The sequence below is a fragment of the Bolinopsis microptera genome, chromosome 9 (assembly GCF_026151205.1).
Source record: "Bolinopsis microptera isolate Bmic1 chromosome 9, MBARI_Bmic_1.0, whole genome shotgun sequence".
NCBI classification, from domain to species: Eukaryota; Metazoa; Ctenophora; class Tentaculata; order Lobata; family Bolinopsidae; genus Bolinopsis; species Bolinopsis microptera.
The window spans coordinates 10,873,216-10,891,672 of NC_087080.1; the positions used below are offsets into that span (position 1 = coordinate 10,873,216).

The 18,457-nt window shown below is 40.8% G+C and overlaps 2 protein-coding genes across 3 annotated transcripts in view; one reads left to right on the forward strand and one right to left on the reverse strand.

Moving 5' to 3' along the window:
• LOC134820354 (nucleoporin NUP188-like) overlaps positions 1–18,457 on the forward strand; it is a 40,367-nt gene that overhangs the window by 957 nt on the left and 20,953 nt on the right. For both annotated transcript variants that reach the window (XM_063830665.1, XM_063830666.1), the window contains exons 2-15: positions 136–498; positions 627–839; positions 1,029–1,257; positions 1,493–1,593; positions 1,887–2,048; positions 2,344–2,505; positions 2,657–2,803; positions 3,028–3,162; positions 3,427–3,520; positions 16,206–16,353; positions 16,589–16,770; positions 17,051–17,199; positions 17,402–18,055; positions 18,291–18,401. In XM_063830665.1, the coding sequence (XP_063686735.1) occupies positions 136–498; positions 627–839; positions 1,029–1,257; positions 1,493–1,593; positions 1,887–2,048; positions 2,344–2,505; positions 2,657–2,803; positions 3,028–3,162; positions 3,427–3,520; positions 16,206–16,353; positions 16,589–16,770; positions 17,051–17,199; positions 17,402–18,055; positions 18,291–18,401 (2,850 nt within the window). The remainder of the gene's footprint in view (positions 1–135; positions 499–626; positions 840–1,028; positions 1,258–1,492; positions 1,594–1,886; positions 2,049–2,343; positions 2,506–2,656; positions 2,804–3,027; positions 3,163–3,426; positions 3,521–16,205; positions 16,354–16,588; positions 16,771–17,050; positions 17,200–17,401; positions 18,056–18,290; positions 18,402–18,457) is intronic.
• Positions 3,875–5,275, reverse strand: LOC134820627 (plasminogen-like). Its single transcript, XM_063831129.1, has one exon. The coding sequence runs from the start codon at positions 5,245–5,247 to the stop codon at positions 4,168–4,170; it is 1,080 nt and encodes a 359-aa protein (XP_063687199.1). The 5' UTR covers positions 5,248–5,275; the 3' UTR covers positions 3,875–4,167.

Consider the following 18,457-nt stretch of genomic DNA (forward strand, 5'->3'; position numbering starts at 1 on the left):
TCCTTGCTCTAAATTATTATTTTCTGTTGTTCATATCGAATATTGTATAATTTGATTATGATAATTTGATAATTTCAGAAGACAACGATTAACATTAAAATTGGGTAAAGTGAAACAAATATGTACAATTATCAGGACAGAGAATCATTGGAGAGCCATTACCTGGGATCAGACAACGCAGCCTACGAGAAAGTGAACGACTTGTTCAGTTCCCTACCCTGTAACAGCACCAACGCCCCTCTCTTCATATCCTGGGCGGTCCTACGGTACGCTCTAGCAACCACAAACAAGGAACAAGCTCACTCCAGATATTTAGGACAGCAGGGTTTAAAAGGGGGCGGTGTGGGCTCCTTGTTAGCCTTCCTTCAATCTCCTGCTCTCCAGTCATGTTCTGTCACCCTGCAGCTCTCCAGGATTACAGTTTATAAAGTCCTGGCAACTACTCTTACTATATTTCATGAAGATACACTGGGAGATGCCACGTCATTGGCTCAAGTTGTAAGAGAACTTTCGAGAATATTCTAAACTTATTGAATTCGTAAATCTTAAAATTATTGTGCCAATAACCTTGACATCATACTTTATCAGGGTAGTATATTTTCATATGACCAGTCCTTCTTTTCTAGATATCAGAAGTGTTGAAAGAGGATGTGTTATCTCTAGAATTCTGGGATGCTTGTGCTGAGAAGGGTGTGGGTGTGGTCCTCAGTTCGGCTGCTAGCACATTCCCACATTCCTACAAGCCCCTCACCAGTATCTGTTATAGTTTAGCTAAAAACACTGCTAGTTGTGAGAGGCTTGTACAGTTCGCTAGTTCCCTTTCGCTTTTCACCGCTGAGGTTGGTCTGATCTGGTCTATAAACTGTCAAGTCATTTTATTTTCCCTGTTATCAATTGTTTTGTTTTTAAAAGAACTGTGTAACTCCGCCGATTTTTCAGTTTATTTACTATGAAACTAAATTTGGATAAGAAAGTTGTTGTTCTAATAACACCTTACTCAAGCCTTGCATTACGTTTCCCTATCTCAGGTTCAAAAATCAGTTTTCAACTCGACTGTGGTTGAAACGGACGAAGATTGGCTGTACACTAACCCAGCTCCCCTAGCTCTAACACCCGGCGGGGAATTCATTGCCAAACCTAACACGCAGTGCAATCTGCGCGAAACGCGCCCTACAACTGTGATAGTGCAGTGGTTGTATGATTACAGCTTGTTTAGTTATCTTGATAACGAGTTGGCGTTCCTTTCCAAGTGGTCCGGTATGTAAACACGCTGCACGTAAATACTTAGATTTATGATCCTTTACGTGGAACTGAACTTTAGCTATTGAGGTCATACCATTTTATCGATCGTAACTTTTCAATGTTATTTTTTATTGGAAGTATTATTATATGTGAAATGTTGCTGTTCCGTTCGCGTTGGGAACAGCAATTTTCTTGAATAACACTGTAATTAATTAAAGTAATTAACACGAATTAACAGTAATTAACACAGGGACGACTACTGATCAGCACTTCTGTTGGAGACTGACAAGGTCGACTGAGATATTAAAAATAGTTTACAAACTAACTAAACATTACCCTGATGTATTTGAGGTAATAAATGGTACTCGCATAATATAATATATAATTAAAAGGATCTCATGTTACTATAAAGTTACTCTAAAGTAGCCAAAAAGGATAAAAACAACTGAATTTTCGCCGGTGGCACTGCATAAAACACTTTTTTTCCCCAAAATCGGGCATCCGGCAAAATCTTCGACCTCTTTGATCGTCACGTCTCGCTGAGGCTTTGTCGACAGAAATATTCATAGATTTCATAGATTTCCTTTTCAAAAAAAACCTGGACACCCTGCAATCTCTTATATTAAAGATGATTATATCCCCAGGTACTAACCAAGACTATAGACCTGATAACAGCAATAATACCAAAGCTGCGAACAGACACCCACACCCACGTTGAGTTTACTGCAGTTGCTCTGAAACTCATCTCTGTTATTCCTCACAAAACTGGATGGAATGCACTCTACAAGATCAACTTCTTACCTCGGGTCAGTAAAGTTGGGAGATTCCAGGAAATTTGGAATGTTGTCCAGACTTTTTGTCGTTGTTAGAGTGTTTGTATCTAGTGAGCTAAAATCTTAATACTTCATAATTTATACGTATCTTGATTCTTGACACTGAATTCTCTTCTTTTTACTCTCTTTAAATTTCTATTAATTCTTCAGTCATAACATATTACATTCTAAATCAAACGGTTTCTCAAAAACAAGTAACCCCTCTTTTAGAGTGACCCCTCTTCTAACCCCTCTTTCAGAGTGACCCCTCTTATAATCCCTCTTTTAGAGTGACAACACGTTAGCAGCCTGGGAGGGTTTGTACACAGAGATACTAAATTACTACGAACGACCCAACACCTTGTTTCCAGTCACTATAGCTCTGTTGAAACTCCTGAAGAGAGCTTGTGAGGATGCAGAGTTTGTTAAAAACGATCAGTACCTAACCGAGGTATATATGTTTGAGTCACGTGTTTAGATAGTTTAAGTTCAGCATAGATCTCCTCAGAAATATCTCGCTAATAATAGTGCGGAAAAAAAAAACTAACTTGTCAAATCTATAATTCCTGTGAAACGAAACTAACTTATGAAATCTCCACCAGGGCGTACTGATACTGCTGTACGTGTTGAGGGATGTGTTTTGTGGAATCCAGAAGTGGAGGTTTGAGAACGCTCTTGTCAAGCTCAAGATGTGCAAGTCCATTCTTGTTGTCATCGCTAAAGTTATGAAAATCTACAATGAGGCTCAGGTAGGAATGTAGTGGGATTTAGATCTGTCTTTAAGTGTTCAAAGTTTGTATTATTTTATGATGATCATGAACTAATACGCAGAGACACTCGCTATCTTAGTACATACTGTATTTTAGTTGTATTTCAGTATTTGTTCAGTAGTATTTCAGTAGTATTTCAGTGGTATTTTAGTCGTATTTTATTAGAGTACAGTAATTTCCAAACTATTTCCTTATCTCGGTAGGAAGAACGCCAAGAATGCAAAGCTCCGTTAATGACGCTGATAGAAGAGCACATGTTACCAGCCCTCCACACTGGCCCCGCCCACCACACTCTGTTAAACATCGTGTCCTGGTGCTCCGCTCTCGATAATCTCAATGTGAGTTATGTCATATGTGTGGAATGTGTAAATTTGAGATTCGTTGTATTATTGAATAAATTCCTTATTTTAAACACACGTGATACCTACTGTTTCCTCACGTGGTATGCTTATTATTACAATGAGTATATTGTACTCTTGTTATGGTTATTCCTGTTTGTTTGCCGCATTTAGTAGGTACCATATAAAGCTTGGTACGTAGCATAGAGCGATAAGAAATAAATCATTGTGTTTGGTTAAACATATTATAATGGTGTTTTTCAGGTTGAAGAGTATGTCCAGAGGAAGGTATGCTCGGTGGTTAGCCACACTCTCACAGTTCTCTCTCTTGTTATCAAGCTCTCTCCTGCCAACTCAGGTACTTGTGGACCTTTATCACGTGACCTTCATTTTATCACGTGACCTTCATTTTATAGCGTGACCTTCATTTTATCATTGCCAATTTATATATTTTTTGTCACTTTTAATAAGTCTTTTGAAGAAGAGTTGCGAGGAGTAGATGTGCAATAACTTTTATTTGGGATGAAAATCATAAAGACTTTTTTAAATGCGGAAAAAATATATTTTTTGTCATCATTGGTTACATGCTACTAAATTGACACGAAATCATAATATGGTAGTTGATATTCATTAACACCACTTTTAAGTTGGGACTAACCCAAAAAATCAAAATTAACATTCCAAAAATAAAACTAAGAAATAGTTAATAAAATTGCTAATAGTCCATTATGAGCAGACAGGCACTTAGGTACATCACAGTAGTCCCATCTTTTATCAGGATTGGTTGTGTAGCACCAAGCTCCCGCCTCCCATAGGTTCGTTGTCAGGATTTCTGCAGTAATTATGGTCACCCAGACCGCTGTTGGGATAGTTATCCTCTGTTCTGCTGTGAGCATGAGGATTATGCTCCGTCCATTTCATGCAAGCTTCTCCTGAAACAGTTTCTTCAATACTACCCCTATAATCCTTCTGCAAGCAATCCCAACAATCCTTTTTGGCAAGAGTTTATGGGCAATTAGGAACATCACAATAATCCCATCGTTTATCAGGATTGGTTGTGTAGCACCAAGCTCCGGCGGGTTCGTTGTCTGGATTCCTGCAATAATTGTGGTTTCCAAGTCCTGCTTCTGGGTAGTTTCCTTCGGTGCGGCTATGTTCCTGAGGATACTGTTCCGTCCATTTCTGGCATTGTTCACCTGATTCTGTTACTTGTAGTGGTCCTCTATAGTCCTTCTGCAGACCGTCCCAGCATTTATCCTCAGTGCATGAAGGGACAGGACAGTAGTCCCATCTTTGTAACGGATTGGTTGTGTAGCACCACGCTCCCATAGGTTCGTTGTCAGGATTCCTGCAGTAATTATGGTCACCCAGGCCGCTGTTTGGATAATTTTTCTCTGTTCTGCTGTGTTCATGAGGATTCTGTTCCGTCCATTTCATGCAAGTATCTCCTGAGATGGTTTCTTTAACACCACCCCTATAGTCCTTCTGCAATGAATCCCAACAATCCTTTTTGGCAAGAGTTGATGGGCACTTAGGAACATCACAGTAATCCCATCGTTTATCAGGATTGGTTGTGTAGCACCAAGCTCCGGCGGGTTCGTTGTCTGGATTCCTGCAATAGTTGTGGTTTCCAAGTCCTGCTTCTGGGTAGTTTTCTTCGGTGCGGCTATGTTCCTGAGGATACTGTTCCGTCCATTTCTGGCATTGTTCACCTGATTCTGTTACTTGTAGTGGTCCTCTATAGTCCTTCTGCAGACCGTCCCAGCATTTATCCTCAGTGCATGAAGGGACAGGACAGTAGTCCCATCTTTGTAGAGGATTTGTTGTGTAGCACCAAGCTCCATTAGGTTCGTTGTCAGGATTTCTGCAGTAATTATGGTCACCCAGGCCGCTGTTTGGATAGTTTTCCTCTGTTCTGCTGTGAGCATGAGGATTCTGATCCGTCCATTTCATGCAAGTTTCTCCTGAGATGGTTTCTTTAATACTACCTCTATAATCCTTCTGCAACCCATTCCAGCCAGACCAGCAAACGTCTATGCTGTTAACATAACAAGACAAGATCACTGTAGCAAGTAATACTTTCATCTTTTTCTCACCCTTCCACGAATTATTTCATCCTAAGGTAGATGTTGTTCTGGTTAGCAGGCAGTAAAAGAGTAATTTAACACAATCTGTGTACCCTTTGGATTCGGCAAAAATAGGAATTTTTTCCAGAAAAAGTATTTTATTGAAATTGCGTCACCAAAATAGCAACAGAATTACAAACTCTTTCTGTACTGCTGGGTAATTTAAAATTCAAATAACCACTTGAAAGAAGTTAACATATCAAACACTGGGAATCGGGTTTTCATCAAGTACAAGGACAAATAAAAAGGAAAACTTTGAAAAAATTTCGACTCCAAGTAATTCTCGATATGTACCTCTGATGACAGAGCTCCAGTAATCGACCGGGACATGATTTTAGGCCTGACCGGGACCGGGACCGGGACCGGGACCAAGAATCCTGAATTGACCGGGACCGGGACCAGGATCAAAAATCAGCATTTGACCAGGACCGGGACCGGGATGAAAAATGTGACTTGACCGTGACCAGGACCAGGATAGGTCAAAATTGCCGATCCCGGTACCGGGATTTCCGGTACCGGGAATCCCGGAAGATTACTGGTTAATTCATGATCATAATTTATTACTCAAACTTGTTTAGTAATAAACATAAAATCACAGTGAATGAAATTATGTAAAAGATCCCGGTCAAAATCCCGGCAAATTTGAGTGATTGACTGGGACCAGGATCGGGACCAAGAATCCTGAATTAACCGGGACCGGGATCATAAATCAGCATTTGACCGGGACCGGGACTGGGGTAGCTCAAAATTGCCAATCCCGGTCGATTACTGCAGAGCTACCGCCTGTATTCCGAGATTGCAATACAAGGGGGAAGCCTCTAGTCCAAAATCGTGTATCAAGAGGTAGGTACTACTAATAGGTACGGACTTCAGTAAAGTAAACCGAAAAAAATATGCTTGGCTCATAATGATCAGGGTAGCATAAATCGTGGAAAATGATTGGTTTCTAGGAATCAACTTTCACAAGCTTTCTTAACCCACTCGTCTGCTGACGTAACATTGTTAGCTAAAAACGTCCCTAAAACTTGACACTAGACATAAAGTTGACCACTAGACATGATATAAAACTTAACCTCTACTTAACCTCACCAACCTTGACTACTAGACACCCCAATCAATGTATGGAAAACTGCAAACATTCACATGACGACGACTTACCCCATTTGGTAAATAAAATAATGTGTTAGGCATAAGGCTAGTTAGGAGTTAATTTGTTAAGTGACATTGAATCATGAGATTTGGAACCATGAGAACACCGATCAATTGTTAAGACAATCTATACGGACAACAGCTCATGAGGCCGAGGGTAAAGGACATATTTCTACAAACATAGTGATCAGGAGTGTCTGCTTAATACTCGGACGATGAGCCCTCGGCTCGGTCCCCACAAAAGATAATCTTCAGAGTTAACTTAGTTAAGACTCATGGTCAGTCTATAAAACACACGAAAAGCAGTGTGCTCCATACCCCTTAGTCTCCACCTTTGTTATCAAAACACGTGATTCGATCACGTGATGCTATCTCATTGTAAACAGGGTTTATTCGTTTAATTACGTCTAGTATGGTATTAACACAAGTTAACTAATAATATTATGTATATGACTATGAGTACAGATTCGAAGTGGAACATAGAGTTCCGTTCTGGCGAGCTGGGAGGAACTTTCGAGATCGTCTGGAAGGGCTGATCTAAAAGCAAGCACTGGTCAGTATTTATAGCTAATCTAACTAGACTAACAAGCTAGTTAACGATTTTCGCAGCGTTTTTGCCTAGTTTGGCATTTCGCTGCACCGCGATTTTTGGCCTAAATAATCGCGATTTTCTTTTGTCCTTGATCAAGTATAAGAAATAAAGGATACCAACTAAATTAACACGTTTATGAGGTAGAAATTAATACATCAATCACTCTGGGCATCAACTAATTATTGTCAGATGTTGAAAAGTTTAAAATCATGGATAAAACGAGCATAGAATTAGCAGGAATCGACCAGGATTCCCGGTACCGGGAATCCTGGTACCGGGATTGGCAATTTTGAGCTATCCCGGTCCCGGTCCCGGACCCCGGTCCCGGTCAAATGCTGATTTATGATCCCGGTCCCGGTCCCGGTTAATTCGGGATTCTTGGTCCCGTTCCCGGTCAATCGACCGGGATCTTTTACATAATTTCATTCACTGTGATTTTAAGTTTTTCCTTTCATTCATTGTGAATTTCATCTTTAAACATCCTCTGAGCCAAATAAAACAATGTTTAAAATCGCTAAACAAGTTTGAGTAATAAATTATGATCATGAATTAACCATTAATCGACCGGAATTCCCGGTACCGGGAATTCCGGTACCGGGATTGTCAATTTTGAGCTATCCCAGTCCGGGTCCCGGTCCCGGTCAAGTCACATTTTTCATCCCGGTCCCGGTCAAATACTGATTTATGATCCCGGTCCCGGTTAATTCAGGATTCTTGGTCCCAGTCCCGGTCCTGGTCAGGCCTGAAATCATGTCCCGGTCGATTCCTGACAATTAGAAAAGATTCAGTTGGGCATCATGTATGATTATACGCTGATAACCTACCAAACACTGATGCCGTTAAAAAAAGTGTCTACGAAATTAGAGCAATGAACAGATAGGCTGATAACACTTATTCGACCAACTGAAATCGCTCATCAGTACGACCAGCATGGCACACAGCAATAATTAAACTTTCCTATGGCATTAACATTTTGAAGCGAGATAAAAAACTCACGAATTATGGCATGGACCAATCTGAAAGAATTACCAAAAACTAATCAAGTTATCAATTATATTGCAATTGTAAATTTTAAACCGGTTTGCGGCAAACCGTTTGCCCTCTTTCTTGGTCCCCAGTTAAATCCACGAATAATTTCATCCTAAGGTAAATGTTATTCTGGTTAGCAGCTAGTAAAAGAGTATATCACAACCCGTGTACTTTTTCGGAAAAAATAGGAATTTTATTCCAGAAAACGTATTATATTGAAATCGCTGGGTTATTTAAAATTTAAACAAATAATCATTACACAAATTTCTTTCACATTACACACATTTCTTTCTGTAGTACGTTTGTCCACTCTTATCTGTATGTAGATAACAGCTAAATTGCATGTGCTTGTGACGTGGACTGTGGTAACTAACTACGACTGACAGACTGAGGCTAGGCGGTACGGGAATAGCTCTAAAGTGGTTTGAGTCATACCTAAGTGATAGAAGCCAATATGTAGCAATAAACAATTCACATTCGTCCCACAAGCTTATTGTACATGGTGTTCCACAAGGGAGCATACTAGGTCCCTTACTTTTCGTCATATACATCAACGATCTTCCCGGTATTTCTAACATGATGGTAAAATTCATACTTTACGCAGACGATGCAAATATCATTATTAACGGTTCCAATGTCCAAGAACTAATGCTAAGGGTCAACCAATTAACGGAAACATTATCACGGTGGGTTAATAGCAACGCCCAACGGTTTAGCACTAAATCTAAAAAAGACGTGTTATATGATTTTTTCGAAAAAGCGCATAGAACCATCATTGATTAAAGTACAAATAGAAAATACTGTATTAGAACGTAAAACTGAAGCCCGGTTTCTTGGTGTAATTGTAGATGAAAAGCTTAACTGGAGTAACCACATAAAAGCACTGAGGAGCAAGATGTCAAGATTTATTGGGGTGATGTACAGGATAAAACATAAATTGCCATTGAAGGCCCGTTTACAGTTTTTCCAAAGTTTTGTTCAGTCCCATTTAAACTTCTGCTCACTTGTCTGGGGATTTGCTTCAAAATCTCTTATAGAATCTCTTTTTGCTAAACAAAAACAAGGTATGAGGGCAGTTATGGCCGGAAATGTGAACTACTACTACAAGGACGGAAAACTGCCAGAGCACACAAAACTAGCATTTAAAGAACACGAGGTCTTAACCGTTCAAGGGGTTATCGTTAAAAACGCACTTATTTTACTGCACAAAGTTCGAAATATGTCTAGTTTGTTACCTAAATCGATTTCAGAACTTTTCCCTCCTAACACACCCAAACAAGGAACGACACACGAACAAAACTTAGACTGGTTATCAATTTACTCACAGACTGACCTGAGCTGAGATCTAGCATCTTTTATAAAGGCCCAATGCTCGCTATTTCAGAGCATAACACTCGCATTACATGCCCATCCAGTATATTTTCTATCAACATATATAAGAATTCGTCAAAAAAAGTACTACTAGACTTGCAAAGTGCTGGCTGCAACGATGAATGGCCACCATTTTTACTCCACAACCTACCTGGATTACGTAAATCACAAAGAACATAGTCAATAATCACTCAAAACTACAGCTCAAATTAACAATCTGAATCAGGACAACATTTCAAACCACCTGCCATTCTAACAGCACATTCCTTATTTCACTGCCACTGCGCATTTCTACACTGATAACACACCTTACTGCGTTGAGGCAGCATCATAAAGTTACATACATGTTACATGGTAAGGTCTCCTCCTAGTCGTTGGAGTGGCCTGCATCACACACATCGCGTTGGCGGCGTAACATATGTCTCCACTGTACTCGGTTGGTAGCCAAAGCTTCTGTTGTGTCGTTGTCGATGTTTTCATTATTTGTTTAATTGAATTGTAAACTTAGCAGCATCTTCGAGTGCGCAGGACTTCCAGTTCTTACGGGGTCTGCCCCTTGACCTCTTTCCATAGTTTGGCTTCCAGTTCAACAGAAACCTCGGTAGTCTAGAGTCTGGCATTCTAACTACATACGTAGCCTGGCAGCACTGATGAAAGTCTCAACTGACTTGATGCCAGCCCTCCTAAGAACTTCGTCGTTGGTTACATGAAAGAACCATTTAATCCTAAGAATCCTTCTCAAGGAGGTTTGATGGAAAACCTCGAAACGTTTCATCTGCTTTTTGGTGGTGTTCCAGACTTCAGCTCCATAGAACAAGATGGTGAGGACAGCAGCCCTATAGATCCTGATCTTGGTTGGAGTCTTTATAGTTCTGCTATTCCAAATGTTCCAGAGCTGATGAAAGGCGCCATTAGCCTTCTGGATACGGACATCCAGGTCTCTGTTGATTGCCCCATCCCCACTAATAGTTGCACCCAGGTAGACAAAGTTGCTAACCTGCTCGACGGGTTCACCCTCAACCGACAGCTCAATACAATCATCCTTGATGAAAGGTCGCTGGGAGGCGCACTTGCTTACAGCCATGCATTGGGTCTTCTTTGCATTTATTCTGAGCCCAGCGTAGGAGCTGTAATGAACTAATAGATCAGTTGATTCCTGTAGGCCTTCCCCTGAGTTGTCCATAATAGCCATGTCATCAGCATAATCGGTGTCCAGAATGACCTTTTCCTCGACCGTCTTCATCTCTTTCTGCAGCACTGCGCCTTGACTGATGATCTTGTTGGTCTCAGCCAGAAATGCAGAAAAGTTTAGGCAGAAATTAAAGACAGGAGGTGCTTGAATGTCACCCTGACCTGTGCCTGAGTTAACATCAAACCAGTCTGTCAGCTCCCCATTAACCCTCACGGCACTCATGGTACCCCCAAAAAATGACTGAAATATTCTGACATATTTTTCAGGCAGCCCATAGTGTCTCATACTGCACCAAATTAAGTCCCTTCTGATAGAATCGAACGCTGCCTTGAAATCCACAAAATTAATGTGGGGGGGGGGGGGGGGTTTAAGATAGGCAACCGATATTGACAGTGTTTAGGTCGCTCCTCCAACTAACTGTGGTGCTTACCGTCCGAACATGAACAGAATATTAACCTTAGTAATATGTCGGTTGAACTGCGGAGATGAGTACAGTATTATTAAGAATTTGCAGTTGCCCTTTGTAATTGATGTAATACTAATATGTGGTCGCGAAGCATTCAGTTACCAATGATGGGGATCAAGGTTAAATATTATACGGATTTAATAAAAGTAGCATGGGCATTGTTGAAGTAGAATTTTCATTCCATTTAGGGAAGCGGAAGTTAAACAAGTAAATGAAATTTATTACTATCCACGGTTGAAAATATGTATTTAACATAGAAAGATAGAAGCAGCACGACATCTACAAGAACAGGAACGAGAGCAAATTTAAACTAGCGTTTAGGACATAGCTTTGGTTACACAAGCAGTAAAGACAATAGTCTTCAGTTAAACAGTCTACTAGTTTTAGTATTTTAAAAACTTAAATGTGTGATATGTATATAAATTTGATTGCAGTGTCTTTATCCATAAAACTATAACTAGCCATGAGCTTACAATCCACATGACATTGCATCAAAATGTTGGAAGTGAAATTTACTGGATCCCTGGCAAGAGCCAAGATACAAATGTGCTTATTTTGCAACGATCTTACAGCACTTTAGACCCCAAAACCTGGAATTTCGCCAAATAGCATTTGCTCCATATCCCTCTCTACACTGAACTGTGAGGGTGCTACTTCCCATACCGTAACAATGTCCAAGCTTTACACCACAGCTCTCAGGTTCACAATTCCGTTCTCCGTTAGATCCAGGTGAACCATTCTGTCCGTCCATTCCCCAACCACCCTTCTGCCCTTTAACTCCTGGAAATCCAGGAAGTCCTGCATTACCTTCTCTACCCATCTCTCCTTTTGCTCCAACATCCCCCGAGTTTCCAGTTGGCCCATTCTCTCCGTCTAAACCATCTGCACCAGGTTCACCCTCTGCTCCTTCCAACAAGCACATATCCCATGAACAGTAGTGGTTAGCTCCTTGAGCACCTTTATCTCCTTGTTCTCCTTGTAGGCATCATGTAGCCGGTGGGCCCGACATGATACGACACACCTCGACACGTCGGGGTTTTGTCGGGGTTTTGTCGGGGTTTTGTCGGGGTTTTGTCGGGGTTTTGTCGGGGTTTGTCGGGGTTTGTCGGGGTGTGTCGGGGTGTGTCGGGGTTTGTCGGGGTTTGTCGGGGTGCGTCCGGGTTTGTCGGGGTGCGTCGGGGTTTGTCGGGGTTTGTCAGGGTTTGTCAGGGTTTATCGGGATTCGTTAATAATGGATGAAAAGTGATTGGAAGTTGCCTAAAGAAGATTGATCAATGGCAGTATAATGGCGCAGGAGGGTCAACCTGAAAAAAACAGTGCTTGACCCTCCTGCCCCACACATGGATCAGGAGGCTCATTTCAGAAAAAGAGTGCTTGACCCTCCTGCCCCGCACATGGATTACAGGGGTCATTTGAAGCCACAAGACCATGTGCACGTATCACTACAGCGCGCGATAAGTACGCGCGTGATTACATAAAATCTTACCGCGCCCTACGCCAAGTAGACGAAAAAGCGTGGACGAAGAGCGAGAGTTGGTACAATGTGGCACACGAGTCACGTCAGGCAGTAGTTGATAAAGTTTTTAAAGTCGTTTTTAAAATATTGAATTATTTAGTACATTGAATTATGTAGTAGTGTCAAATTACCTGGGAACTGTTTGATACTTTGATGCTGAAATATTGTTATTTTATTTCTAAAAACATCAAGTTCTTGTTTTGGGAACTAAGATTTCTCTCGAATTGATCTTTTTTGGACATTGATTCATTGTACTTTAGAAGGCATTGTGATTGATTTGGAGAACAAAGGCCACCTCAGAAGCACATGTTCAAGTTGTGGTGCCCCAAAGTCTGAGGGGACCTCAATCCAAGTATATGGAGACGAGTGGAGGTGCAAGTCTTGTGCCTATCCCAACTTCTCCTACAGGAAGAATTGTAATAAGTGTGGGAGAAAGGAAGAGACAGAAGAAGAGAAGAAGGCGAGAGAGGATGAATGGGATAGGAGGGTGAAAGAGGCTGAGGAGAAAGCAGTAAAGACCAGGATAGAAGATGCTGAGCAGCTCATAGATGACGATGAGAGGGCTCTTGAGCTTGGGTGGCCTGTGGACTGGAGAAAAAGCGGTCATTATAGTGACGAAATGCTAATGCTGATCATGGACGAGACAGCGGAGGATAGGGAGAAGCAGAGGGAGAGGCGTAGGAAGAAGAAGGAGCTTGAGGGAGACGCTATTCAGAAGGAGATTGAAGGTGAAACTGAAAAAGAGATGGATAAGGAGGGCGATGATAAGTCGCAAGGAGAGAATGAAAAACATTGAGTACGTAATGAGCGGATCTATGTTAATATACTGGCCAGTACATTACCAATTATCATATTTTGATATCATTATAATTGTGATGCAATATAATAGATATTACATTGTTTTTTATTATTTTAACAATAACAAAAGGCTACACGTTAAATCTTCTTACATTGGGTTGCAGTTTTTAGAGTTCGACACATGTAGAAAATTATCAATGATAATTAAGAATATTTGTTTAAATTTTACAAATTGCATGATATTTTGGCCTTTGGGATACGTGTACTTCTAAGTTGTATAATGCCTTGTAAAGTACATTTTAAAAGTTACTTAGTATTAGTAATACTTTTGAAACTTTCAACAACTTTTATACGTATGTATGTATGTTTTTAAAAATACATGATACAAATTTTATTGTTTTTATTCAGCATCGCTTGTTTCATTGAATTGGATTTAGGCAAGTATTGGTAAGGAAGTGAACCGATGCGGCGTAGCAAAGCCTGACGCAACACTCCTTTCTTTTCATCCTGTGGCTCTTACTGTCTCCCACTCTTGCTCTTTTGGTCTCTTGCGCTGCGCTCTTGCTTTCTCACACTCTTGCAGTCCCGTCCGGTATCGTACTCTTCTCTCGTGCTCATAGCTTCATAGTGTGTATTAGATTATCATTATACTGAGTGCACAGTTTTAACAAGAATTGCACCCGTTGTTTCGTTTTGGCGGACGCTAGATTTCCATTCACTATAACTATAAATATAAGCTCTAATCAGCTCACTTCATAATAATAATATACACAGAGTACATTATACTACGCATGCCATGTACAAATTGGGCTTATTACCTAATACTGTACATAACATAGCATACATTAAAATACACTCGCGCCGCGCATTCATTGACACGCTAGCTATATATACATTAAATATCCGCAAGCAATACTTGCGCGCTGCACTGCGCGCTAGTTGTCATGGTAACTAACGGAAGGAAGGAAGGACTGACGACATATTTATACCCACTTAAATTACCTCGTTATGAGAGCTCCAGAGTATTATTTTCGTCAATTTGATACCGAAATTATTGGGCAAACTGACATAATCCGACATACCCTGACATATCTCGACACGTCGGGATATGTCGGGGTCTGTCGGGGTTTGTCGGGGTTTGTCGGAATATGTCGGGGTTTGTCGGGGTGCGTCGGGGTATGTCGGGGTGCGTCGGGGTGCGTCGGGGTGCGTCGGGGTTTGTCGGGGTTTGTCGAGCCTGGAGGCTACATGATGCCTCCTTGTTCTCCTTGTTCTCCTTGTTCTCCTTGTTCTCCTTGTTCTCCTTGTTCTCCTTGTGGGCCCACTGCTTCTGACCTGAGCAGAGCTGATGGGCACTCAGGAACATTACAATAATCCCATCTTTGATTATGGTTGGTTGTGTAGCACCAAGCTCCGTTGGGTTCGTCGTCTGGATTCCTGCAATGGTTGTGGTTTCCTAGTCCTGCTTCTGGGTAGCGTTCTGCGGTGACCCGGTGTTGGTGAGGATACTGCTCGCTCCATTTTTGGCACTGCAATCCTGATTCTGTTATTTGTAGTGGTCCTCTATAGTCCTTCTGCAGACCGTCCCAGCATTTATCCTCAGTGCATGAAGGGACAGGACAGTAGTCCCATCTTTGTAGAGGATTTGTTGTGTAGCACCAAGCTCCATTAGGTTCATCGTCAGGATTTCTGCAGTAATTATGGTCACCCAGGCCGCCGTTGGGATAGTTCTCCTCTGTTCTGCTGTGTTCATGAGGATCCTGCTCCAGCTCCGTCCATTTCATGCAAGTATGTCCCGAAATGGTTTCTTTAATACCACCCCTATAATCCTTCTGTAACCCACTCCAGCAAGCGTCTATGCTGTTAAAGTGTTAACATAACAAGACAAGATCACTGTAGCAAGTAAAACTTTCATCTTTTTCTCACCCTTCCACGAATTATTTCATCCTAAGGTAAATGTTGTTCTGGTTAGCAGGCAGTAAAAGAGTAATTTAACACAATCTGTGTACCCTTTCGATTAGGCAAAAATAGGAATTCTTTACAGAAAAAGTATTTTATTGAAATTGCGTCACCAAAATAGCAACAGAATTACAAGCCTCTTCTGTACTACTGGGTAATTTAAAATTCAAATAACCACTTGAAAGAAGTTAACATACCAAACACTGGGAATTGAGTTTTCATCAAGTTACACTTGTATAAGAAATAAAAGATACCAACTAAATTAACACGTTTATGAGGTAGAAATTAATACATCAATCACTCTGGGCATCAACCAATTATTAAGTCAAGTGTTGAAAAGTTTAAAATCATGGATAAAACGAGCATGGAATTAGAAAAGATCCAATTGGGCATGGGCATCATATATGATTATACGCTGATAACCTACCAAAGTCCAAACACTGATGCCGTTAAAACGTTAAAACAAGTGTCTACGAAATTAGAACACTGAACAGATAGGCTGATAACACTTATACAACCAACTGAAATCTTCATTCAGTACGACCAGCACACAGCATTAATTCAACATTCCCATGGCATTAACATTTTGAAGCGAGATAAGGACACGATTTTATGAATTCAGGAATGATTCATGTAATGGCATGGACCAATTTGATGTCCTATAATTGTAATCTAATCAAGATAATTATGCAAAATAGTGGAAAATATTAAATTGAATTATGATGCATGGCCAGTTTAGACTAGATGGAGTGCTATAATAAGGTCTAAATAATGTCACGTGGAGGGGCCAGGGGTCCTACACAACACCCCCACCCCACCCCCATCTAATAACATATAATTCTCAGGTTTGGAGCAGGCTCTGGTAGTATCAACCGGAGAAAACAGCAACATAACATCACAGATAGCTTCATACACTTACCAAAACAAGAGTGTTAAAGTAAGCCTCCATGCTACTAGACTTCTCACCGATATTTCTACCACCAACGCCGTCAGGTTTGTCTATATTTAGTTGCGCTGTGTTATTGAATCTCATTTGATGATTCTTTCAAAACAATTCTGATTATTTCTGCTCTAAATAAACTCATTTAATATTCTCTGCTTTACAGTTAACATCACCTAAACAAATAGATGGCTGAGCTCTGGGGAAATTTTCAAATTCTTAATAAATCCTAAAACAACTTAGCAGTCCGGTAACGACAGCTTTGTAACGTGTTGATCTCTGTTTCAGTCTGTACAGTGCATTAGGCGGCAGTACAGTACCCCTAGCCCTCGCCTTTGTCAACAGACTCACCTCACGATCCCAAGACGTCTACATAAAAAGTTCTATATTGGACTTTATATCAGCTGCAGTGGAAACGCAGCCCAGTGTTACTGAACTGTTTATGAGTATTGAGAAGGAGGGTGTCTTAGGTAGGTGGTTTACCAGTACCGCACAGTTAGAGCTGGCCTTTAACAGCTTGAAGTAACGATGGGATTATACTGAGAGCTCCGAATCTAGGGGCAGATTTCGTGCATGGGTTATAATTTGTTTTCTAATTTACATACTTTTGTTTTCTAATTTTTTTTAAATACTTGTTTTTTAGCGGTTTTCATGACAAATTTGGTTTTCATGTCCAAAAATTTGAACCAAATTCCTGTATTTAGATAGTAATTTAGTTTCAAATAACTTAAAAATAACGGAATACTTCAGGAGAGAACAGTTGTCTCCACCCAGTGCTGGACTACATAACTCGTTCCACCACGCTCCCTCTTGTACTGGTGTGTTCGGTGTACAGACTGTTATACAAGATATGGCATTACAGACACACTGCTGCCATTGCTGCTCTCAAAAACACCGAGGTACTTGTTACACTGGTTTCAGTTGTATATTGTAATATGAAATATTACAAATAGGTCAATATTATCATTAGATCTGTAATATTGCAACCTGCACACTATTATTATCTGCAATAATATTGCAGTATGATTTAACATTACAATTCTTCACTTTTGTAAAATGTCACATATAATTTATATCTTCACAATTTAAAACCTCCCGCAGAAGTTCTGGGAGAAGTTATGTAAGCACTGTTTCGAAGAGATCGACCTGGACAAGACCATCTCCAGCTACCAACTCCTGATCCGCGCGTACACATTCCACATCCTCGCCAACGACATCTTCTACAACCCCAGTGAGGACACCTCCAACATGGTGACCCAGCTCCAGGAGAGGGACTGTTTCCTGTACTGGACCAAAGTGCTGAAGAGGATATGTTCCTCTGTTGAGGATATCTCCCTGAATCAGAACTTTTTGTCGGAAGATCTGTTGTTCATGTTACCACTGTCCGAGGCTTATCTCTCGTTTGTCAGAGCGTGGCGGTCATTTCTGGTCGTTACACTAGTTGTGCGTGATAACAAGGACGATAAGCTCAAGGACCAGATTACGTTCCATATAGCTGGGGCTCTGTACAACCAAACTGCTAAACTTGACAAAAGAGTGACCCTGAAAGCATCCGCGGAATTTGCCTCGCTGCTGACGATCCTGCTGAAGCGACATAACAGATCAAGTGATCAGCCTGTCTTGATAAGAGTTTGTGTGCAGGTTTTAGAAACAGCTACTAAATCACCTCACGATTTGAACCAAATTGTAATTATCCCAGTGTTGGCATCTCTTCTGAACGTTCTGCAAGGCCTCGATCCTCAATCAAAAAAGCAGGTTTGTTACAAGCTTTCCCTTTAGCTTTTTTACGGGTTACGATTCGGCTGTTAATCTGCTGGGAGCGATTAACAGTCATTGTTAATTGATTTTGATAGCAGTGATTGAGTTATTCGGTCACAAAATAACTTCTAGCTATTTTATTTCATTTTCCACCTGATCAGTGATCATAATATGTGTTATGACACAAATCCTCTAAAATCTCCCTAATTCTTTACTCGGTCCTCTTGCCCAGGTGCTGAAAGACTCCGGCAGCACCAACGAGCTGGTAATGCTGCTTTGTAGTCAGATAACATCTGTAAACCCTAATCAGCTGGTGGCTCTCAGCTGTGCTACTCTATCCCAGGTCAGCAGTTATTCGAGCTTGTTATCTTACCCATGATAGTTTACCTTATTATCATC

Coding starts and splice junctions, on each gene's coding strand:
- LOC134820627 (XM_063831129.1), bottom strand. CDS start 5,247: ATGAAAGTATTACTTGCTACAGTGATCTTGTCTTGTTATGTTAACAGC.